This window comes from Peromyscus eremicus, chromosome 8a (assembly GCF_949786415.1).
Source record: "Peromyscus eremicus chromosome 8a, PerEre_H2_v1, whole genome shotgun sequence".
Classification (NCBI taxonomy): Eukaryota; Metazoa; Chordata; class Mammalia; order Rodentia; family Cricetidae; genus Peromyscus; species Peromyscus eremicus.
In genome coordinates this window covers 47,200,447-47,225,700 of record NC_081423.1, presented here as the reverse complement: position 1 = coordinate 47,225,700, position 25,254 = coordinate 47,200,447, and the positions used below count along the sequence as shown (strand labels likewise).

At 50.7% G+C, this 25,254-nt stretch overlaps 1 protein-coding gene across 1 annotated transcript in view; it reads left to right on the top strand.

Moving 5' to 3' along the window:
* Positions 1-9,412: 9,412 nt before the first annotated feature.
* The window catches only part of Hs3st3b1 (heparan sulfate-glucosamine 3-sulfotransferase 3B1), a 35,222-nt gene continuing 19,380 nt past the window's right edge, over positions 9,413-25,254 (top strand). Inside the window, exon 1 of the mRNA XM_059269394.1 lies at positions 9,413-9,966. Within this exon, the coding sequence (XP_059125377.1) occupies positions 9,413-9,966 (554 nt within the window). The remainder of the gene's footprint in view (positions 9,967-25,254) is intronic.

Genomic DNA, 25,254 nt, shown 5'->3' with positions numbered 1-25,254 from the left:
AGGAAGCTGTGAAAAAGCCAGAACCCTTAATGCCCCATTAGTGAGACTGTAAAGTGGTGCAGCTATTATTGAAAACAATGGGCTGTTCTCTAAAAAAGTAAAAGTGAAATAATAATAATAATAAATAGGATAACTCAATGATTCTATTCCTAGGTACATAATCTCAAAAAAAAAAAAATCAAACCAGTCTTGGTGAGATATTTGGTCCCATGTTCCTAGAAGCATTATTCACAGCTGGCAGAATGTGGAAGCATCATCCCACATGATGCAAGATAAATACTTTGTGATTCAGGACTGGTCAGAGGGTAGCTCAGGAGAGAAGCATAGGCTTTGTATGTATGCATGCACGAGGCTTTGTATCCAACCCCTACTCCAAAAAACAAAAATCAGTAGGTGCTATAGACAGACATATGGCCCTGAAAAGAAAAGGCATAGATTCTGACATATGCTATACCGTGAATAAACCCTGAGGGTTAGACTAAGTGAAATACAGGAGCCATTAAAGGGCAAAGCTGAATGGCTGCCCTCATGGGAAGGTAGCCCAGTCATACGCAGAGACACCATGGTAGCCTACAGCTGGGGATGGACTCGAAACAGTACATGATGAGACACAGTTTCAGTTTCTCCAGATAAAAAGAATCCTGAAGGTTGCATACAATATGAATGTACCAAATCCTTTAAGTGTGCACAAAAAAATGCCAGAAATGTTGCACATTAAAACTGAAGATGGAACTCACTAAAATAGCACTTTCTAGCATGCACCAAATAAATTTTGTGTTAGCCACAATCAAAATTAAAAACAAAAAGAGTAACGTCACAAAAACCCCAACAATTGTCAGCTTAAATTGGAGTGGAACAAGATGCCCACCCTTGTTATATATAAGCTCTGATGTTTTCATGAGAAATTCAAGTGGAACTGTTATAATTCAGTTGGGTGGTTACATCCAAACCTTGAGGATCAGGTCTGGGTTGCAGGTGTGCACAGGGGTTCGTCAGAACATGTAAAGTGTTTATGGTCCCTGGACCAGGCAGAGTCATACGGCATCTCCATCCGGTATGGCCCCTTGTGCTCCTGTGGGCATTGAGGCCAGAACATTCTCGTTTGTGAGGGCCTGGCTGCCTGAGCCTTGCAGCATGTTTAGCTGTGAGGCAGCTTCTGCCCACTAGATGCAACAACCAAAAACTGTCCCCAAAGACTGTTAAATGTCACTGGGGAAGGAGTAAAGGCAAAGTGAGGTCTGAGTGAACTGGCTGAGCCTGGGAAAGGAGCCTGGGAGAGCTGGAACAATACTGACTTTTGGAAAGTTGATAGGAGTAAGCCAAGATGAAGGACAGCAAACAGTGAAGATGGAAACAGTAACAACTAAAGCCCCACGTGTGGAGGAGACAGTGCGAGGCTTGAACTCCAGCTCGGTGCGATGAGACAGGAAAGCATCCACTGGCTTCCTTGTGGACTGAGACTCTGGGAGCATGTTATCTCAGGTGTGTGTCCAACTCCAACATTCTCTCAAGAGAGAAGCAGCGGGGGGCGGGGGGGGGCGGGGGGGGGGGGGCTGGGCATGGGCTTTAGTGGTAGAGCACGGAGCACTGGCGGGCCTAACCTGCAGGAGGCCTTGGCTTTGGGAGTGGGGACGGGGCTTGAGATTCCCCCTCTGGAGGGAAGCTGAGGCTGGTAATGTGAGGTGAGTGGAGTGTAGACTGCATCCCAGTCCTCTCTCTGTGTTGACCACTGACAACACTGCCTCCCTGTAGGTGCATAGAGAGACAGGCTACTCTATGTGCCTCAGGCACTCAGGACTGCCTCTCTGCAGGCTACAATCTCAGCAAGCAGGAGGCATTCCCACCGCGGGGCCATAGGCCAGAGGGAACACAGCAGGGGGACCTCGCAGTGAGAAAAGAGGCCCAGCAGAGAGAATTGTGAGGAATATAGTAAAACAGCCAGGAAGCAAGCCCTCAAGCCCAGGAGGGTGTGGCCTCTCAGCAGCATAGGTGAGGGAACGCCTAAGTGGAGCCAGCAACAAGAACCACCATCGAGATGCCACACATGCACAAGAAACAGGAAGTGGAGCAGAATATACGCAAGGAAAGCAGCAATGCTGGTGATAAGGCCGCTGGCTGGAGACATGGCTCAGTGGTTAGGAGCACTGGCTGCCTCCGCAGAGGACCGACCTGGGATCAGTTCTCGGCACCCACACGGCAGCTCACAGATGTCTGTAACTCCAGCTCCAGGATGTCCTTTTCTGGCCTCTGTTGGCACTCACATGGTGCACAGAGAGACATGCAGGCAAACACTTTATTTATAAAATAAAAACAATCTTTAAGAAACTAATTTCACTGTAATTGGAAGATTTGAGTCTTTACACTGAAGAGTTTTATAGGTAGATAGGAAGGAAGGAAGATCAGATCTTCACATCAGCCATAAGCTCTTGAGAACATATTTACAGCCAACCAAATATTTGAAAAAGAAAAAAAAAACCTAAAGTTTCTTCAGATTTGAGGGTACACTCTGATCCTGTTATCAGTTGCTTCATAAGAACCCACTTCCAAAGTGGGTGACGTCAGAGCCCCATGAGGTGGTTCAGATTGCTTGCTGCCAAGAATGAGGACCTGAGTTCGATCCCTGGGACCCACATGGAAGATGGAGAGAACCAACTCCTGCAGCTTGTCCTCTGAGCTCCACTGTGGGACACGTGCATCCTATCCCTGAATGAATGGATAGATAGATAGATAGATAGATAGATAGATAGATAGATAGATAGATAGATAGACGGAAAAAAATAGTGACTTCAAATGGCCACTATTTCATCATTAAGGGGGCAGCATTCCAAGGCAGAGGCACTGCCAAGAGCAGTGGGCCTCACTGCCTTCTCCTCTGGAGGAAGAGTGCTATCTCAGGTGGGCAAAGAGATGGGGGAGGGGCCCAAAGGGATAAACGTTCTGTGGTGAGCTGTCTCCCGGTTACCAGTCCTGTTCATAAGGCTGAAGCCTCATGGCTCCATCAGCTCCCAAGATCACACCTCTTTAATGCCATAGAGTTGGGGACTGATGGTCAGGAAAACAGAGGCCCCTGTGAGGAAGGGGGGGGGGGACAGAGGTGGGCAGTCAGGATACTGGGCCTTTAGGGCAGGGAACCTGTTCTGTGAGTTCTTAATCATGATGGATTCTTGTCATTATCCAGCTGTCAAACCTCACCAAATGTCCAACCCCAAGGCCAAAGCCCAATGCAAACTGTGGTTCTTTAGTTGATACCCTATCAATACTGGCCATCAACCATAACAATAACGTAGCATTGAAGTTCCCTAGACACACACACTGATAGGGCACGGTCACCCATGTCAAGCTAGAGCGGCTATTTAATACTCCCAGCGTTTAAAACTGAGGTGCAGGGCTGGAGAGATGGCCAGCGATTAAAAACACCTGTTGCTTTGTTGCCGGCCCCCACACGGTGTTTCACGACTGTAACTATAGTGCCAGGAGATCTGATGCCTTCTGCTGACCTCCGTGGGCACTGGGCACCCACGTGGTGCACATATATAGATGCCGGCGAAACACTCATGCACATCAAAATAAATGTCAAACAGTGATAAAAAAAAAAATGGCAGTGTATACTTAGCAACCTTGGCCGTGTCTGGAAGGGGAGGTTTAAGGTTTGTTTCTGAAAGCAATATAATCAGTATTTCTTATACATTTGACTTTTTTTTTGGAAGCTATATAATTTTCTATGCTTAATAAGAGTACCTCAACCAAAAGGAACAGGCAAGAGGATAGAAAGTGTATATAGATGTTGCTATGAAGGGCTAATAGCAGCAGACTGGGTACTGGTATGAACCAACCAGAGATGGTGGGCACAGGTGGGTCCTCTGAAGTGTGCAGGAAGCCAAAGAAGAGTGTCCTGCTCCACCCTCCCCACCCCCACTGTAGGGGGGTCAGGGAGTAGGTTTGGACAGAGACCGGAAGTGGAGCTGGGATACGGGTTTACATCCTTCATCCTTTGCTAACCCTACAGGAGGCTCTGGAGCTCAGAAAGCCTGCCCTTAAGCCCTGCTGCTGTCGGTAGAGAATCTGCAGTCAGGGAGGGCAGATGAGTGGATAACATGCCCTCAGCTGGTACATTAAGAAAGGTATCATTGGGGTGAGAAATGCCAAGGTCTAGAGCACTCCTGGGGTCACTCTTGTGTCCCAGGGACCCAGCAGCTTCCTCTACTGTGAAAGGAGGGAAGAAAGTGATGGACAGGTAGTGGGAGCTTGGTAGTGAGGGTGCACTCAGTGCCTGTGGTCCGTGTGTTCTCAGTGAAGCTCCAGAAACCCTCGTCTTGTTGGAGAGAGACAGAGCTTCTTTTAGCACGTCTTTAATCCCAGCACTCCGGAGGCAGGGGCAGAAGGATCTCTGAGTTCAAGACCAGCCCGGTTTACATAGTCTACAGAGTGAGTTCCAGGACAGCCAGAGCTACGTAGTGAGACCCTGTCTCAAAAAACAAAACATAGACAAACAGAAGAAAGCTTGTTTTAGACACCGGGGAGGTGGGCGTCCCAAAGACATCTTGTAGAGTTGTAGCACAACTTCCTGTCCCCATAGGAAGTCTGTGGTGGGAAAATTAAATGAGGTTGGGCTCTTTACCTTCTGCCCCTCCATCCATGCAGCAGCTTGGCTGGGAAAGTTAAGACAGAACTGGCCTGGGGGTTGGGGATCTGCTTTTAAGAGGAAGGGCTGAAGACAAACCTATGATCTGATGTTCTGAGGCTCAGTAGAGCTACTTGGCTTTGGACTGTCCTGCAGGCAGGGAGTGGGAGGCAGATTAGGGGAGGCAGTGTAGATTTGCCAGAGCACCGGTCAGGGTCCTGGCAGGGAAGAATCACCCCTTCCAATTGGGAACTCTAATGAAAGTATAATCAGAGGACTCTTTAAGGGGCGGGGCGAGAGAGCCCCTGGCTTTGGCAAGGCACAGCCAAATAAAGGTCTCTTTGCCCTCCTCAGTCTGAGCAGCCCTCCTGGTGGGGCCTGCTGACAGCCAGGCTGTGGGGAGAGGACTTCCTGACAGAAACTGACTTCCAGAGCAGGGAAGCATCCACACAGAAGGGCGCCAGGCATCCCTGGGCCTCTACGACTTTCCATCCCCTGCCCAGGGTCTCCAGGGTGCCAGGAAACCCGGCCCAGTGTGCTATGCACGATACAGAAAGACTGCGGAATGAGCGCACCACTTAATCTCATGTCACAAACCACCAGCCCAATATGGGTGTTACACATCTGTTCCTTATGAAATGAGGACACGTATCTCCCTTGTGAGGCTGGCGGCTGGGTCCCCCAACGACCCTACTCTTTCTTTAGTCAGAGTCCTGGCTCAGCTCCCCGCTGGGGCTTATGTTGGCTTTTCCTCCCGCACAGAGGGACCTGGCAGTCCGAAGCTTTTTCTAGCCTGTTTGGCGAACCACCGCCCCCCTACCCCTATCTGCTATCTCCAGGGATTCCTCACACCCCTCCCCTCCCTATGCTTAGCCTCTGGGCTACCCCGCCCTTAGCCTTCGTAAGAAGGAGAGGACTCCGGCGCCTGTGACACCCGGGAGGCGCCAGCAGCCGCAGGTATCCAGTCTAAGCCTCTTCTTAAGGGGCAGCAGAGACCAGATGGCCGTGGTCATCAATCCAGCAGCAGCAGCAGCAGCAGCAGCAGCAGCAGCAGCAGCAGCAGCAGCAGCAGCAGCAGCAGCGCAGGCCGGAGCGCTCCCTGGCGGTCGGGCAGGGTATCCGCAGCCGCACCCACCGCCCGTCACTCCCGCTGGCCACAGAGGGCATATCCCGCTCGCAGCTGCTCAGTTCCTGGGGCGGCTGAGCTGGCAAAGGGCAATGCTGAGGGTTCCGGTGGCAGGAACTGGGACTCTGGGACGCCGGTTCAGGCCGCCCAGGAAATGCCTGTTCTGCTTGTCCCACGGGGACAGGCGGCGGCGGAGGGGGGTGGGGTGGGGGAGCCACCAGAAAGGAGGCTGTTCGCAGGCGTAGCTGGTGGAGGCAGCTGCTAGACCAGCAGTCCCGAGCCAAGGATGGAAGCTCGGGAACGTGTTCTACCAGAATCTTGGCTCAAGCCAGTCCTTTTAGAAAGTTTGGGGTCACAACAGGTTGCTAGCAACAGGACCTGGGGAAAGAGGGCAATGACTACCGCTGCCCTGCAGATTAGAACCGCCCCCCAGGCCCTGGGTACCCACTCCTATGAAGTAATCATAAATAAAGCAACCCAAATAAAACATAAACCTCACAAGTGTGCTGAAGTTGAATTTTCTCCTTAACATATTTTCCAGAGCGCAAATATTGTGGATAAGTTTATTGGAGGGCAATCTTTTCTTCCGGTTTTGGTGGTGGCTCTTGGTGGATGCCCAGGAGCGACAGGTGAGGGTAGAGGATTCAGCTGGGCTCTCAGTCAGTTTGGCTTTCCGCTCTGCCCAGGAGCGAACGTCGGGCCTCGCATTTGCTGCGTAAGGCCATGCAGCAGATAACATCTGCTCAGGTCTGATCGAGAGGAGCGGCTGCACAGGAGTAACTCCCAAAGGCTCCAGGACAGCTCCTGAAGAGCCTGGAGGCTGAAGGGCCAAAGCGTGTGTTCGCCGCCTGAAACTTACGGGCGCTGCGATTCTGACCCCGCCCACCCGCTGACCTTGGATGGCCGATGCCCTGGCGTGGTGCAAGGGGAGAACTCCCCCATTGTTTTCTGCAGTCGGACCAAGTGGACCGGGCTACGACTTAGCCCTCGGGCGCTCAGCTCAGCGCCACACTCTTGGCAATTTCCGACGCCCACGTCTTTACTTCCACTCTCTGCCTTCCTCCTTCCACCCCCGGAAAAAGAGACTCCAAATATATCCGGTGGCCTCGATTTGTAATCGCTCACTTGCTCACTTAATGGCTTTTGCTAACCCACAGGACAGGGACCATTTTTATTCACACTCAGTCAGGCCTGAAGGGAGCCACGTGGGAACTACAATTCACCACTCGCAAATCAGCAACTTCCTTCCCATCTAAATAACGAGAACTTGAAAACGCTCCCTTCGGAGACACCCATGATATTTGCCTCTCGATCTCAGAACAGAAAGTCGGGCTAGTGCTCAGGAACGCCATTTGTTCCCTGTATTATAAGTTTAAAATAAAATGAAATTGACCAGTTAAAAATGAGGGCGATTAAGTCACTTCGAAGAACAAACATCTCAGCGATGGCGGCGGGGAGCCGGAGGTGGGGCACAATCCTGGGAATTCTAACCGTGGCAATAAACGTGTAGAAAGTGTCCTCCGACCAAATGATTTCGCTCCCAACAGTTTTGCGGGAAATTGGCTTAGGTCTGAGCTAGGTACATAGGGATGATAGCAGAAGCGCATAGGTCTGGTGGTGGCCGCTCTGTCATCTGTACTCTTCTGCGGGCATCGCTATGGATAGGATGCACTTTCAAATCCGAGGTGCGCAACTCAAACTCACTTTCTCCGCTTGATCCCAGCGGCCGGAAGCCGGACTGTGGGGGAGCGGCAAGAGCTCCGGACGTTTGGGGGGGACATTCATTCCGGAAGAGAAAGTATGCGCTCTGGTTACCTGCACACTGGTCTCAGATAGCTGAGTAGGGAGGAAAGGATAAGTTCTTTTCCGCTTCGCCCGCTCGTGCCCACCGGGAAGAGCAGCGCGCTGGTGGCCGCAGAGTGTGAGTCACCTCCTGGGCCTCCTTGGCCCGCGCGGGGGTCGGAAGGAATGAAAATTCTGCCCCGGAACCGCACGCAGCCTGGCGTTGGAGGCCTGTCGGCCTTGCGGAGAATGGGTTCCAGGCACTGAAAGGCCCCCAAGCCACCCGGGTGAACTTCAGCATCCCGACATTCCTAACTGAACGCCAGCGCAGGAATTTGGCCCTAGAGCCCGCGCTTTGAACACTAGCGCCCGCGCTTCCTGCACCAGCGCTGACAGTTTCTGCTAAGACCCTCTTCCCGGCCGCTCCCCTGGACAAAGGTGCGAAACTAGGAAGAACGTCGGAGTGGATTTTCACTATTAAATAAGTGCTACTCAATTACTACTCGTGGATGTGCCTCATATCGACATTCTACTTTTAAAAAAGAGTTCCTGGAGAAAAACGCCTAAGAATCAATGTCTTAGGTCAGAAAACCAAACAATCTCCTAAGTGGGGCAGGATGCCGGCTTTATTGTTTATTCGAGAGAAAGGGAAGTTACAGTATTTATCAAATTAATGTTGCCAAGGACCAGATACCCATATAAAACCTCCTACATGCGACTTAAAGTTTTAGCTATGGTCTTAAAATTAAACAGATTACCCCCTCTTCCCTCTGCTCACCTCCCCAGCCTTTTCAAGACAGTTTGGAAAGCGCGAGAGAGTGTACATCTGTCCCAGTTAACCGGCAGGCGCAAGGAGACCATTCTCAACAAATATTAAGACAGACTGGGGGGAACGTTGTCAGTGACTTCCGGCTAGATTTTCCCTTGCTTAACTTTCTAAATCAGGGTCTGTTGGGGCCCTCCCCTGAGCGCAGAGTGTGGAATTGGGTACATGGTGGGGCTGGATATATGTCCGATTGGCTTTCCCTTTTCCATCCTTATCTCTGCTCTGCAACTCTCACACTCAGGAACCAGATGGCGAACTCTTGGATGGGGACTGCACAAGGCAACTACAGCCAAGGCTGGCTCCAGGATCGAGTGCGGAAAAGCGCGCGTGTACAGGAGAGCGCCACTCAACTGGGTGGGACCAAGCTCTTCCAGCTCTGGGTCACTCCAGCATCCTCACCATCTGCTCCTGTCACCAGCCGGTAGCCCCGCCTCCCCGAGCCCGCCTCTTGAATTTTGAAGCCAATACTAACCCCAGACTGCTCTCCCCCCCTTTCCGAGCCCTTTCCACACCCCCACGTTCCGTGAGACGATTGGCTGTTTCGACTTGGGTGAAGCTCTGACATTTGCATGCTGCTCGCGGTTCCTGGTAGGTAGCGCGGCCCGTCACTCGGAAGGCCGGGACCGCCCACTCCACCTCAGTGCCGGGCTCTCTTCCTGCGCAGTTCTCCTCCGCAGCCTCTGCGGGCAAGCGCCGGGGCTGCTCTCAATCTCCTGGCTGCGAGGAGGCAGCCCCGGCGAGCTGCCGTGCGTCCCGTCCAGAGTATCCGGGGTGCGGGGTACAGCGTCCTCCGCAGCGCGTCTGCCCGCAGTTCCCGCCGCCCGGACTTTGCGTTCCAGTCCCGGCTTCTGGTGGGCAACATGTCAAGAGCCGTCGCCGCTGCAGCTGCCGCCGCCACCCGAGGAAGAGCCGCAGCCTCGGCAGCCGCGCGCCCACGAGGGCAATAAACCGAATCCCTCGGGCGCAGAGCGGCAGGGGACCCTCCCGGTGCTCTCTGCTCCGGCAGGACTCGCGCCATGTGCTGAGCCATGCCCCTGGCCGCGCCCGCGGGCCGCGTATGGGGCAGCGCCTGAGCGGCGGCCGGTCCTGCCTCGATGTCCCAGGCCGGCTCCTGCCACAGCCGCCGCCGCCCCCGCCGCCGGTGAGGAGGAAGCTCGCGCTGCTCTTCGCCATGCTCTGCATCTGGCTCTACATGTTCCTGTACTCGTGCGCCGGCTCTTGCACCGCCGCGCCCGGCCTGCTGCTTCTGGGCTCGGGATCCCGCGCTGCTCACGCTCAGCCAGCCCTGGTCACAGCTCCGAATGAGACATCCCCAAAGATGCCTTTCCGGGCACCGCCGGCCAACTCACTGGCTGCAGGCAAGGATAAGACAGTAGTCGCCGGGAGCCAGGAGGAGCAGAGTCCCGAGGCACCGGACTCCCCCAGCCCCATCTCCAGCTTCTTCAGCGGCTCCGGGAGCAAGCAGCTGCCGCAGGCCATCATCATCGGCGTGAAGAAGGGCGGCACGAGGGCGCTGCTGGAGTTCCTGCGCGTGCACCCCGACGTGCGCGCCGTGGGCGCCGAGCCCCACTTCTTCGACCGCAGCTACCACAAGGGCCTCGCCTGGTACCGGTGAGTTTCCTATCCGGGGGCCCGCTGCGCTGGCCGCGATCCCGACCGTGTCCCCTTACGGAGCCGTTGCGCGTCAGGTGGGGAGGTAGCAGGGGTACAACTTCGGGCAACCGAGGGAGGGCAGGGACCAAAGAGCTCACATTGCGGGTGGACGGTGGCAGAAATTCGGGGGCGCCCGGCTAGGCTGTGACAGCAACCTACAGAAACTTGTAGCGGGGCGCCGGTGGCTCCGTAGTAGTCCGCTGAGCCCTAGAATCATTCAGGCGACCTCGCTGCAAAGACACCCGGCAGCTACTGGGAAAGCGCCAGAGGAACCGGCTACCTTCCGGCGGTGGCGACATCCCACTCGAATAAATCGGCGTGGCTAGGATTTTATTGTCGTTCTCGTAGCCCGGGACGCGGGGAGGAGTGCTGTCCGAGTGTGGTGCGCCTCTGGGTCGCAGCCTCCTCCATGCACCAACAACTAGAGTCGCTTCTGCTGCCCAGATGGAGAGAGGGGCGCAGGCTAAGGCGCGGCGCCAAGGCCGCCTCGAGTCTGTTAACTTTTTGTTACAATTCTCCTTGTTACCGGAACCCGAAGGGGGTCTGACTCGCTTGGCTGGCGAGCCCCCCTGTGTTTGGGAGGGTGGCGGTGTGGCTACGCGGCTTTGCTGGCTGCAGCGCGCCGGGCGTGGAGCTGTGCTGGTCCCTGTCGGGCAAAGGCGCGCACTGCAGCCCGCAGCCTCTTCGAAGGCTTCTAGGCTCCCAAGCTCCCGGGAAGCTGCCGGTCCGTTGCCTCCTCCCCAGCCTCTGTGCTGGGAGAGCCTAGGCAAGGGCGCGAGATTCCGCGGACCCAGTACATGTCCAGGCTCAAAGAATATCCCTGGATCATTGATTGAGAAATAAGGGTTGCCTCGAGGTCGCGGCTTCCGGATGTGAGTCCAGTTCCAAAGGGACCTAGACTCCAGGGTCACAATCGCGACCTCTGCCCACTGCATCCCGGGTTGCTGGTCTGGTGTGAGCTGCTGGAAGGGTCACACCCCAGTCTCCGGAAACCCGGTCGGGTCCCCAGCCCCTTAGATCACCACCCAGCCCTCGCGTCTCCCCCGAGTTTTTTCCAGACCCAATTACTTTCAAAGAGGGTCACGACTTCCGAAAACAGGGAGAGACACGAACCGACCCCCGCTCTCCACCTCGACCATACTTTCCAGGACCCGGATGGCGTGGCGAATAAAAGGGCCTGACCCCTAGGATTAAAGCAGCTCCTTTCCCAGCCTCGCTCACTCCCTCCCCTTTGTCCTTTATGCTTTTTTTTTTTTTTTTTTTTTTTTTTTTTTTTTTTTTTTTTTTTTTTTTTTTTAAATTTTGAGGAGTTGCTCAAGTCTCGAGATTTAAGCCATCTGTGACGGCCGCCCTTCTCGCAGTTCTCAGGACACTGCGGGTTAAGAATGGGTACTCGGATGCAACGCCCGGGTTCACGTCCCACCGGTGGGCCTGGGTGCTCTTATCCGGGCACTGGGAATAACGTGGATTCTGGGTGGGCCCGGAAAGGTGCAGTTTACCATGGGGGCCTCGCTAACCGTAGGCTGTTGCCATCGATGTGTTGATAATATTACCTCTATCCCACCATGCTCCCCATACACACCCCGCTCCTGGGATAATGTTCCGAGGACCGGGTGGCAGGCTACTGATTAGAACCATTTGTGTCGGAGCCGAGCCCGAGCCAGCCCCGGCTTTTTGGTCAGACCCACTTGAGGCCGGGTTGGGAGGAACTGGCAGGCAAGTCACTGCGCCCCTGAGGGTGTTAGAGGCACCTGAGGCAGGCGATGGAAATCCCCACTGGAAGATTCACGCGGAGGCGGAGGTGGCTGCCTCCCTCCACCTGCCACCGCCCTTGGTGCGCTGGAGGCCCTGGCTGCTCTCGGACCGCGGAGAGCGCAGCCCAAAGAGCGTGGCGGAGACCGGCGACCCGAAGCCGCAACGCCAGCAGCCTCAGAGACGCGCGGACCACCGGGCTCAACCAGGCCGCGGTGGATCAGGGTCCTCTTCCTTCTGACGCCACCGGGAGGCACAGGCCCCGAGGCGGTGACCTGGTGGATCTAACTGCCATGGTACAAGTGTCCTTCCCGGCCGCGGCCTTCCCGGGCCGTCCCACCCAGGGATCGGCGGGCCAGCCGAGTTACTGGATATTTTCTTAAAGAAAAAAAAATATTTAAAATGCTATCTGTTTACTTAAATCTTGTAAATCATTTTAGACCGTTCTGGGTGCCTGGCAATGTAAAAACTTCACGATTAATTTGAAAGCAACCCTGAAACTTTAAATCCAACAAGCGCCCGAGACGCTGACCCAGAGCGCTGCACCTAGCCCGGCTGGAGTCCACCAGGCTCGCAGGGCTGCGCTCCAAATCAGGCCTGCAGGGTTCCTTCTAGCTGTCCGGAGATAGACCGCCCGCTGGAGAACAGCATAAATAATAATTAACCAGGGAGTTGCAAGGCAGAATCGTGGTTAAAACAAGTCCTCAAAGCCAGAGTGTGAGCGAGGAGAGAGGCCTTTTTAAAGGCATTTGAGACGAAATGGGAGGGGGTGTGGAATGGATGGCTGAGTTCTGGGGTCAGCAGGCAATCGGTTGTAGAATGAGGTCGTAGCTGTGTCTGAGTGAGCCGTTAATGAGTTTAATGGGTTAATACACAGCCCCGCCAGGGGCCTGACCAGTGGCCCAGGGCCTGGTGGATTTTCCTGGATGCCGGGGAATTGGCAATCTTTATCCTCCCTACCAAGAAACGATCAGCCAATGGGTGACCCAGACTCCTGGGAGGCCAGAGCCTGCAGAGGTGGCAGCTTGGGGCTGACTCTGCGCCACCACCCAGCCATTGGGATTCTTTACAGCGCCCAAGTTTGCAAAAATCACAAAGCTAATGTGAGCTGGTTCCGGCCTCTGTCTGCTCGAGTCCCAGTTTGTCCAGGAGTTCGGAGCTGACTTTCCAGTTCACATCCTGTGTTCTCTAATTACCCTCCAAACTCAGTGAGTGCCCGATAGTGATGTCTAAGAGGCTCGTGGGGGCTATCTGGTGGCCTTTCCTCTCAGGTGGGGATGTGCTGTCTGGGAGATTTGGGGCTAGGGGAGCAGGATCTTTAAATCCCCAGGTGGAGCAAACATCCAACCAGCTTGGTACTCGAATTTAAACTGGAGAAGTGTTTTTTTTTTTTAAATTAATCCTTTTTTATATATTTTTTATATAACCTGGTCACAAATTTTTATATAACCTGGTCACAAATTTATTATTATGTATGGAAATACTAGCTTTTAAAGATTTTCCAAACTGGAGAAGAATTAATGATGCAGTTTTAAAAAAGCATTTCTTCTTGATCCAGCTTAAATTTTTTGTATATTTCCATGAATTTGATGATCGGAGTTGAAGAATTAACTTACTCAGACCTTGTTTGATTGTCATTTGCTCCACAGTTGACAGTGGTGGGGACTCCTTTCTCAGAATGGCTCCCCTTTCAGTTGTACAAAATAAGCTGGCACTTCAGTGCTGTGGCCAAGACCACACCCCATCCCGTGTGTGTGTGTGTGTGTGTGTGTGTGTGTGTGTGTGTGTGTGTGTGTGTGTGGTTTAACAACGTTGTAGTTAAACTGTACTAACTGTTCGTACCAGGCACTGTTTCAAGTGTTTAGGTTAGCTAGTTTAATCCCCATTACCGTTCTGTGAAGTGGATACTTTGACAGGTGAGGAAACACGGGCACAGAGAGGTTAACCAACTTGCTCAAAGTCTCACAGCTAGAAAGTGGCAGAGGTCTTATTCCAACAAGAGGTCATTCTGTGCCAGGCTCCCTGATTTTAGTGACCAAAACATACTGTTAGTCATGTGTAATTATTCAAAGTGATTTCTGCGCTAATAGAGTTTCTTGCCCACTTCCAGTGCCCCCCCATCCCCCCCCATGCAGAGTGCCCACTTTGTCAATTGTCTTAAAGCCTTTGTAATGCCCGGACAGTTGACTTGGAACCCTCCTGCACTGGTTTCTAACTAGATGAGGACAATCATACCATTCTGGCACTTTTATTTCTCTGCACAGGACAGCTAGAATCAAAGGAGTCATTAAAATGACAAAAATACCCCTCAGGTCTAGTGGCTGAGAAAACAGCCAGTGTCTCCCGGAGGAAGTGGTTTATTCAATGCCATTTGCCCCTTTCAGGCTGGGAGGCCCAGGTTAAGTGACATGTTCTCAAGCTCCTTGGAATTAATTTGTTCATTTAAAAAGATAGAATGATCCCAAGTCAAGAAGGACACAGTGATTACTGGGTGCTTATTAATCAAAAGGCAGATGATGTAGCTAGAACGCAGATTTTCCTAGAGATCCTAAAACCCAGTAATAAATGTCTCTCTGAGACAGATGAAAAATAGTAATTTCCTTTATATTTTTAGCTGATCTCCCACTTCCATATGCCTAGTCTGTTTCTAAAAACTTGGTGGCTAGCCCTGTTTCTGACTTCACTGGAAGCTAAGATCTCATTGGGGATAATCTGTTTCTAAATAATTGCACTTCCTCGGTTCTGGAGTTTAAGGCAAGTATGAGGCTCACTTCTAGGCTGCTGAGAGAAGGTCAGACATTGATATCGAGATGCAACAATGTGAAATACAAACCATTATGTTAGAACGCTGTCAAGATTTACCAGCAAGACTGTGTAGCATGTGTTGAGCTCTGTTTTTAATTAGGCCCTTAAATTACACCATAAAATGGTTGATTAATCTTTTACAAGTTGGGGGGAAAATATAACATAAATTAACCTAATCATAAGTGTTTTCCCAGATGCTGAGTTAATAAAATTGTCAATATTTAATAGCGGCCTATTAGTTTTAGATAAATAAAATGCCGAAATGTATGAATTAAATTACACTTATTATCTTCCAAATGGTGTGTTACTCTCCAGCAGGTCTGTGAAAATTAGTTTGCAGCCCATATCTTAGGAGACATTCTTGAAAGATAGGCTACTACAATAAATAGGAATTAAATGCTGACCTCATTTGATTTTGCATTTTTTAAAAGGATCTACTTATTTAAAAAGCAGTAGTTTAATGCACACTAATAATGACAAGATGTATTTTCCCAGTCAGAAGTATCCTATTTGCCACGGCAAAGTGATCTTACACGGCTCCTGTTTTTCTGATTTTTTTTTTTTTTTATGTTTTGAAAAATCAGTGTGTCACAAATTCTCATTCTAAATATGCATGGTTGAGTTTAATCCCTTCAGTTTAAAGCAGACTACAAGACAGAAAGTTTTCTCCTTCGACAAAATGACTGTTTGAATCACTAGAATTATTTACAATCGAAAGCTCACTAGGGGTAAACATTTTTGTTTTCAAGCAAAACAAAACAACTGGCAGCTCTCTTAGATCCGAGGTGGTGTGTTTACACAGCATCAGAACCGAAGCCCAGGACCCAGACAGTGAGCCCACTGGGTCCCTTGGGATGCTTTGTGCTCTGACTCTGAACACGGAAGTTAAACTGACCAGCAGAAGCACAAAGTGCCCACGCCACAGGCACAGCGTAAGGACAACTTCTAGGGCAGAGAGTTTCGATGGGGCTCTCACGGGACTATTCCAGAGAGTCAGAGAAACTTCAGGGCGGCGGGGCTGGTGGGGGAGACTTGACTCCCCCAACTGCGTGGCACAGTGTAGAGGCCAAGGAGAGCATATCCTGCCTTCCTCAAGGGACAAGAAAGAAGAAGTGGGATACTGGTATCATTAAAGACTAACAGGCCAGAAAACTTCTTTGTATGTAAATTGTTACCTAGCCAGGACTGTCTTATTCCTTGCTCTCAGACTATCCAGCCTCAGATAAAATTGCTGTTTGTGCATGTCAGGTTAGTTCTTTTTCTTGTCCAGAGATGGGGGAAGTTATCTTTGAGGAACAATAATTATTCTTAGTAACTTGATAGTAAATTCCGTTATAGCCACGAGCCCATGTGTTACAACATCCTTGGTGCTCAAGAAACCCCACAACACAGTTCTGAGCCCGAAGAGTGGCTCTCTCTTATATGCATTTAAAATTCTTTTATGTGTGCACTCCCCACACTTTGCTGTCATTTGACAAATATTTTCTTTTAAAAAAAATAGCTTAAGTTACTGACTCACTCAAAAAGCTAACTTCACTATGATATGTAAGAAACATGCATAAATGAAGTTGTACTACTCTATTTTTGCCCCACAAAGTTATGAAAATTATGTGGTAGGAACAGCAGGGAGAATCCAATTAACAATAAGGCATTCTATAACAGAAGAGGAGAAAACTGTATGTACCCACCACAAAGAAATGATAAAAGCTTGAGGTGATGGATATGCTAATGACCCTAGTGTATACAGGAATTAAGACATCACATTCAACCTCATGACTACATACAAATGGTGTCAGTCAAAAACCAAATGTAAAAGTTGAGTGTGTAGCCATGGAAATAGACTCGATTAAAGACCTTTGATGAAGAGGAGTTCACATTTCTCAGGACACGAAGCACGTTGTTAGAATGAGATATTTTCTTTGTATGCAGGGTAGATGTAAACAGTGAGCATCCCGTTAGCATCAGGTCTGTGGCACTTCAGCTCAGCCAGACTGCTTTGTACCTCCTTGGATGAGACCTCAACCGTTCCAAGTGTGTTCATCCGTGATTTAGTGGGGCATGGGATCCAGTAAAACGGTTCTGGGCATTGAGACTGGGATTAGCCAGTGAAGAGTGAAAACTGTACTGGGAGGGGCCGAGAGAAGCCGTTTTCCACGCCCTCTCCTGATATAAGGGAGGAGCCGCCGCCGCCCCCTTTCCAGGCCTGGTGACATTAGTGTGCAACCGGGCCCACGCCGGCTGACCGCTGCCACGCGTGCGCTTCTGTCGGGTCCTCACCTGTGGGGCTGAGCGGGGCGGAGCTGCCTCGGCCCGCGCTGATTGGTCGGAAGGGCTGCCGAGAGACCAATGGAGTCGGGTCTGCACGGAGGCCCGCCCACGGGCTTTCTCTGAGCGAGTCTCTGGATGTCTGCCCAGTTCTAGCCTCTTGTTCGCCTTGCTTCTCTGTGTAACTGGACGGCGGCGTTAGACTCATCGGCCCTGCAGGGCCAGCCTTCAGGACACCGGCCTGCAAGCGTCTAGTGGATACTAACTTCAGTTTGGCGTGAGGAGAGGGGAGGAGATGCTTGCTTATTGCTACAAGTGGCGCTGAAAAAATTTTTTTTCAAATTTAGCCCTTTCTTACCCTAAAGTGCAGTCTCTCTCGGAAGAGAGGAAGGCTGACACAATCAGAGACACCAGTCCCTCCAGACCCCTCCCAGGGCCTTGTGGAAGCTGGTCCTTGTTCAATCCAGCCCTTACTTTTGGCTTGCTGTTTGACTAGTCCCTGGAGCCCTCCCATGTGATTGTTCCAGAAGCTCCAGGCATTTAGCATATGCCAGCTCCGCCAGCTAACACAGATACACAAAGAAGAAACATCCTGTTTCCACCCATGAGCTTCGTTCGCAGAAGCCCCAAGTGGGTGGGTGGGTGTGTACTGGAGGGAGTGGAGCGAAGCTTAATTCCCAGGCAGATTTCCAGTCAAGTCACCCAGGCTGACCTTTATCTTGGGGTCCTTCTGGATACTGAGTAGGTTGGATTAGACGTTGTGTGCCACCAGGCTCAATGAATAAAGAATACACTCTTACAAATTGCGTTTACCTTTTTCCCCCCTACTGATCTAACAAGGGCATATTTATTGAGCAGTTGCCTTTAAAAAAAATAGACTTCATTTTCTGGATCAGTTTTAGGCTCAAAACAGAAGCAGGTGTGACGCACAAAGATTTCCCATGTACCTTCACTTCTATACATCATTCTTCCAAGACCCATTCTCCACCGAGGGGTGCATTTCTCGAAGTGGACAAGCCTGTGCTAACAGGTCTTCACTCAGGCCCTGGTTCGAATAAGGGCCTTGCCACCACCCTGGCTTTTTATAGGGGTTTGATAGCCTGTGAACAAGCTGCCGGTGCTGAGGCTGGGCTCTTCATACAGCAGTCCAGAGCTGGTGCTACTTTGGCAAAGGGTCCAGCTGGAGGGCCCCTCTCAGCTGTCCTGGGCATGGAACACAGTTTGTTCCTCTGTCCTTATTCCTTGTCACCCCACATGCAGCCTAGTTCCCTCATTTGTAACCTGGCATTGTGGGGAGCTCCATGCCCAGCTCCATGTCAAGAACGCACTTTTTCTCATTAGGTTTCCACAGCCCAGTTCCTCACAGACATTCTGAATGGGGTTTGCCATTCATTCTCAATCCATTTCACTTCCTTTGCATTTGGAACCCGTGTAGCCATCCTGGGACAGGCCTGCTTCGTCAGGTGCCCTCCCTAAGTCAATTCCAGTGAGAAATTTCTGTCTTGAAGTTTTTGGTTCCCTGATAGAATTTCCCCACCTGTTGGTAACTCTTAAGGTCAGGTCTTGGCTACAGACGCTTTTATACCTGAGAAAGTTACCTGTCTCTGATGCCAGCATCCCTCTCACACAGCTAAGGCAGAACCCAACAGGGTGGCTGAGCCAATGACGCAGTGTGCGGGATACAGCCCTGCCACAGAGTGGCCACACTGCACATCGGCCCATTCTCTGTGTAGTGAGCTCTCTGGCTAAAGTTATTGGTGTTATCGGAATGTCCAATTCTCTCTCTCTCTTTCTCTCTCTGTGATCTGTGATAATATATATATATGTTTAATTTTGTTCAACCTAGCACCTCCTTTTGAGCCAGAATCCTGTATGTATCCTGTTTTCATTCATAACAAACGTCATCTTTTGACGTGTTTGTCTGCATGCCAATTTGGAGTATGTTGGTGAAGCAAGCCTCTGAGTCTTCTTGCAGCTCTTTGAACTCCTGATCCTGTTCTCTGTCTCTTTTGCCTTCCTCCTTCCATCTCTGCCTCCCTCCATCTTTACCCTAGGAACAGATAGCCCCTTCCTACTGTAAGAATCAAATCCCATACATAAGCCTGCCTCTTGGGGTATCCGTTCAGATGTCGTGCTGCACCCTCCAAGATGTTTGCTACAAAGTGAGCAGTAAAGAAGGAGCAGCTATAGACAGTTCATCCAAGGCTGGGTGAGGAAGTGGCCAGCTGAGGAGTGGGAAGCAGGCTTGTGAGTGAGGATTTCAAGTCAGGTCTTGCCATCAGCTTCTGTAGCCGGCCTCCCCGGGCTGTTGTTCCCCAGAGCAGGCTAATTGCAGGTTCCGCTTTCCCCAACAGCTTAGGTCTGCTTTCAAAGGCGAGTCTTGTGAGTTGGTGGTGTTTACAGAGCAGGGTGTTTGCCCTGTGCTGGAAACGATGGTGAAGGTAGTCTCCGCCCTGCTCAGCACAGTGTTCCTGCGGTCTCTGTGTGTTTTGTCCTGGACCCAAGATCTTTGTTCTTCCTGGATGCAGTGCCGAGGTCTTCACTAAATAATGTGAACAACACTTAGAAACACCAGCAGCCTGGGGCTAGAAACAAAGCCAGTAACAACAACAAAAAAAAAGCCCATGTTCTGTTTTTGTGTCTGCAGCCATAGAGAATGCTGGAAGGCACCCTGAGTCCTCACAGCACCGGAAACAGAGGAGCTCTCAGGATTAGGTGTCATAAGGACAGGAGGCAGGTGGGACATTTTAGCTGAAGAACTTGGGGTCGATTACTGCTGATGTACGCTTAGGTTTCAGGGGTGTCTGCATTTCAGCCTGCTAGGATCACCTTCTTATCTCTTGGCTCACTGTCTTGGGTAGGCTCCTCCCACTTGGTGACAGTCTAACACCGGCCAGGATGCCCCCGCCCCCAGCCCCTGCTCAGAGGCAGACATTTGGCAGAGGCAGGTCCACAGGGCACACAGCGGGGTCCTGTTGGCTGGTCCTTGGCTAGATTTTCATGCTTATCTCGTTTCTGCTCCTCTAAAGTTCCGTGTCTGTTTCAGGGACATTGAATGCCCTCTCTCTCTCTCTTCCCTTGGGGCCTTATGGGATCCGGGCAGTGACAGGGCAGGTTTACCGCCAGTCATGCCTTAGGTGGTACTTCTCACACCCTTCATTCATTCATGATTTTCTCCACCACATTTTCGAACGTCTAAACTGGATCGAGCAGGAAGTAGACACTTAGTAAAGTAGGCAAGCTGTTGGTTTACTACCGGGATCTTTGGGGAGCTCACAGTATCGGCCTGGGTGGATTGAATGAGGGCCATAGGAAACAAAGGGAAACGCAGCGGACCCAAGCAAAGGGCCCTCCTGAGTTGGGCTTTGAAGGGTGGATATGAGTTTAGTGGCAGATCATGAAGGAAGCTGTTAAGGTGTTCGGGGCAGACAAAAAGGCCCGAGAATCATGGTAGAATACAAAAGGTTGGTCGGAGCACGCAAGAAGTAGGAGTTTAGGTAGAGGCAGGAGAATCCTTCATTTTACCAGTCATAGGGACTTTTCAGGCCACCAAATTCTCCTGTGTCAAGCATGGTCACCAGCTTTGTTTGAGCTGTGTGTCTGAATTCTTCAATATGTATCTTTGAGGGAAATGAAGTAATTTGATATGTCAAGGCAGGGTAGACAGGAAAATTGGTAAGGGTCACCCTGGGGTAGCTAGCACTGAGCCTGCTGGACCAGACTTGCTCAGGCATCTCGGGCAGATGCTGTGTCTTCCCACCTGCTATCACTGCAGTGTTCCTGCAGTTTTTGGGGTACCTACGTGCCCCAGGTCCATGGGATCTCTCCTTCCTCCTGGGCTCTGAAGCTCTGTAGGGAAAGGCTATGGTCTGTTATTCCCATCTACTCCAGACACCAGGATGCGCAGAAGCCCGTGAACCATAGTCTGCTGCGGGCCTGGCTGCCAGTGTCTCCCTGTCCTTTACTCAGGGTTAGAACTCAGGCATGCCTGGGCAGGGCTTCTCTGCCAGCACAGTGAGCCAGGAGGCCAGTGAAGGAATGCCACGTGGGCAGGGCCAACCTTCATTTCTAAGTCTCAGACTTCTGAGGCCTGGAGAAGCCACATTGGCTCCCGACTGCCCTCTTTCCCACATGGCTTAGGCCTGTCCCTGCCCTGACTACAAAGTAACTCAGTCCTGTCTAGAACCTTCCATGAGGGCATATAAAAGTGATCACAATTGCTGACTAGCTCTGGCTTAGCACTGCGCCCTTATATCTAGTGTGCTGAGGTTCTAGGAGACCCCAGAAGAGGGGTAGCTCCTGGGTAGGGCTGCTCCACCCTTTCCTCCCTTCCTACCATCTCCTCCAGGGCATGACCACCCGTTCATTTTTAGTTATTTTTAGGATTGCATTTTCTTCCAGTTGCAGCTGGAAACCCCAAAACAGGCTCCTGAGGATTTTGTGTTCTGAATAAAGAACATTTGTCAAGAGCGGCCGACAGTATATGGGCATTCTCTCCTTTGGGAAACTTGGAAGCCACCTCTTCTCACCCATGTGGCCTCCTGTGGGAGAGGTGAGTTTGGGGCGTGGATAGTAGGTCCTGCAGATCGAGATGTGGAAGGCTGGAGCAGCCAGTGGGGGTCACCAGTCAGGATCAGCAGTGGGACCCAGCACCTGGCAAGCCAAGGCAGGAGGCTCAGGAGCTGACGGCCAGGCTATATTGCCAAATATAAATAATTAAAAAGCTGGCCTTTCATTTTGCCAGGTGACCTTTATAAAGAATTCAATTCTTTATTTCTATGTTTATTGCTGTTTTATTCACTATAGCAAAGAATTGGAATCAACCTAGTTGTCCATCAACAGATGAATGGACAAGAAAATTTGTTGTCTATATACTATACTGTAAAGAAAAATGAAGTTAGAAAATCTGCAGGAAAATGGATGGGCTTAAAGTATATAATATTAAGTAAGGTCACATAACCTCAAGAAGAGAAAACTGCATTTTCTCTCTCATACACAGAACCTAGTTAATTCTCTCTGTCTCTCTCTCTCTGTCTCTCTCTGTCTCTGTCTCTGTGTGTGTGTGTGTGTGTGTGTGTGTGTGTGTAAACAAGTATACATGTGGGTAATAGTATAAATATAGAAAAGAAAAGACAAAAGGTTAACTATAAGAGGATGAGGAAAGACTGAAAACACATCATGGACATGAGCTATGACAGAAGATATAAAGCTAATTGTTTTTTTAATTCTAGCTCTCACGGGCTTTTTGGTTTGGGGTGGTGGGTAAGTATAAAAAACATACTTGATACTGAAAGTGTAAAATCTAGTGTGAAACTTCACAGCTTCTGTTTCGAATGCTAGTTCTAACCACATGCGCGTTCATTAAGTCACATAGACTTTGGACCTGGTCAATTATGGTGTGTGATTTGTTTATTTTCAAGTTTTTCTTAATAATAACATTTATTTTAAAAAAAAGAATTTTGCACTTGATGCTTGTCTGTCAATTGTGTTCTGACTTGGAATTGTTGGGATTGTCCCCGTTCTAAAATCTCTGCATCTCCTTCCCCCAGAGAATAACTTGTAGAATTCTCCCTGCCAGCTGGGCAGTGGTGGCACACGCCCTTAATCCCAGCACTCAGGAGGCAGAGGCAGGCAGATCTCTGTGAGTTCAAGGCCAGCCTGGTCTACAGAGGGAGTTCCAGCACAGCTAGGGCTTTTACACAGAAAAGCCTTGTCTTGAAAAACCAAAACCACCACCACCCCCATTCCCCACCCCCGCCAAAAAAAAAAAAAAAAAAAAAAAAAAAAAAAAAAAAAAAACCAACTCCCCTAAAAAAAAAGATTACTCACTGCCTTGGGGACCAACAGCAGCCCAGGAAGGAATGAGGGGTTTTCATCAGGGATTTTGTTATTATCTGGATGTCTCTTGCTTTGGGTTTTGTCCTTTGTAGTTGCTGTTGTGTTTGAATGTGAGATGCTCTCCACAGGCTCATGAGTTTGAACATCTGTCCACAGCTGCTGCTGCTGCTGCTGCTGCTTGGGAGACTGTGAACCTTTAGGAGGTGGAGCCTGGCTGGAGGAAGTATTTTAGCCAGCTCCACTTCCTGTTTACACTGTACTTCCTGTGTTCACACCATACTTCCTTCCAGCCAACTTCCTGTTCCTGCCTCCAGGCCTATCCTGCCATGGTGGACTGCGTCCCCTGTGGAACTAGAAGCTACACAAGCACTTTCTCCCTTGAGTCCCTGTTGTTCAGGGCACTTTATCATAGCACAGGACCAAGGGAGGTGCAGTCTGATAGTTTTTGTAATTTGCTGAGCACTTGCTTTTTGTTTGCTTTTGCCAAGGTGTGAGGTGAGGGTTCCTGCCTTCACACTCCTACCACAAGGAGCCATCCGTCCTCCTCCAGGCCGTTCTCTCCATAGGACTGGGTCCCCTCATAAGCCCGTCCTCTCTATAGCGCCTTCTCGTCATGTATTTGGGCATAATGACGAGTGACTAAAACAGGGTGACTGACTAATGCAGGCTGTCCTGTGCTTCCGTCCCCATGCCCCAAGTATTTCAGCCTGGAAGCCAAAAATGGCAATTCCGTTGAACAGTATTCAGCAGGGACTGCTTTCGCTCGTGAGCAGTAACGATGGTGCCCAGACCAAGTGGCCATTGCTAGAGAGCCTTCATGATGAGGGAGAGGGCGTCCATCCTCAGAGAGGTTCTGTTGCATGTTGGGATGAAGCCTGTCATTAAAGGAAAGCCCTGTAATTAGAAATTCTACTTGAAGTGGGACCTGCAGCTGGAGCAGCTGCAGACTCTCTGCACTGCGTTCCTGGATGCTGAAGAGGAGGGTGCTGGAGCCAGGGTACCCACCTGGCAGTGGGTGGGTGGCTCTGCAGGTGACCACCTGTACTGAGGGTGTGGTCAGTCCCCTCCCCTTTGCAGGGGCCAGGGTGGTGGATATACAGCTGATTCCCTCTTCACTGGTTCCTCATTTTCAACACCCCCCCCCAACCCCCAGCTCCTTCCTTCTTTCTTAAAATTTTTATTGTGTATCTGTATGAGGGCATTGGATCCCATGGAACTGGAGTTACAGACAGTTGTGAGCTGTCCTGTGGGTGCTGGGAATTGAACCTGGGTCCTTTGGAAGAGCAGTCAGTGCTCTTAACCACTGAACCATCTCTCCAGCCCCCTCTTTCTTTCTTTCTTTCTTTCTTTCTTTCTTTCTTTCTTTCTTTCTTCCTTCCTTCCTTCCTTCCTTCCTTTTTTCCTTTCTTCTTTCTTTCTTTCTTTCTTTCTTTCTTTCTGCTCTCAATATCCTTTCATCTCCCCCCCCCCCCAGTGCCAAACTTCTTTCTGAGTATTGAACTCGGGCTCTTGCACATACTGGCCACGTGTTCTACAGACATGAGCCATCATCCTCAAGCCTCAGTGCCAAACATCATGAAGCTGTCAACTCGAGCCAAGATTGGTAGTGCACACCTGTACCCCCAGCACTTGGTAGGCAGGCAGGCAGTCCGCAGTGTCTCAATTCAAGGCTACTTAGTGCAAAGTCCACCTCAAAAGACGACGGGAAAACAGCTCTCTCTCTCATTCGTTCGCATGGCATAACCTATTTCACTTTCACTTTTATCTGACCACCAAAGGAGAGGCTGGGGTCAGGGGACAAGACAGATAGAGGGGCCCAGTCAGTGGCTGCGTTTTCCCCAGGACTGTCGTCTCAACAGACCCATCCACTCTCTGGTTTATAGCTAGGCTAATTTAATTTTCAGCTCAGAGGCCACCCCGCATTTGGTGGTAATCTCAGATAGTTAATGAGCTAGAAGGAGAGCCAGCCTATGGGATGGCGTCTCACTCCCTCGCCTCAGTGGCTTCGCAGGACTGATTTATTAGCTGTTTGTTCCTGGTGTGAGCGGGCCCAGGCAGTCTGGAACAGCCTCCTGATTCTCCCCTCTTCTAAAGACCAACTGAGCGCTGGCTTCTGGCCTTAGCTTTTGGACCTCTCTCTTCCTTTCACAGCTGGGGTTGAGTGGAAAGGAGGAGGAGGGCCTGGGACACAGAGAGCCTCAGGCCGGCTCATCTGCCCAGCCAGCCCGCCGCAGTGCCTGTGAAACTCCTCCAGCTCTTTATTTCAGAAGCATTTGTCCCCAGCCAAGCCAGAATTGAGCAATTCTGGCCTGAAATTCTGTCTCAACATTTGGGCAAGTGTTTTCCTTCTGCAGGACAGTGACACCGCTTGAGAAAAGAGTGTAAGCCTGAGCTGTGGAGTGGGCATTCAGCAACTGGGGTAGGCAGAGCTGCGGGCTTAGTTTTGTGACTACCGGCTTTAGGGAAGGCCATTTGCCTTCCGCTTCCTAAATCAATCTGTCCTTCTTACCCACATATACCCGCAGTCACACGCCACTTAGTGATGTTCTGAGAAATGGCTCATTATGCCAATCACACCCTTTGTGT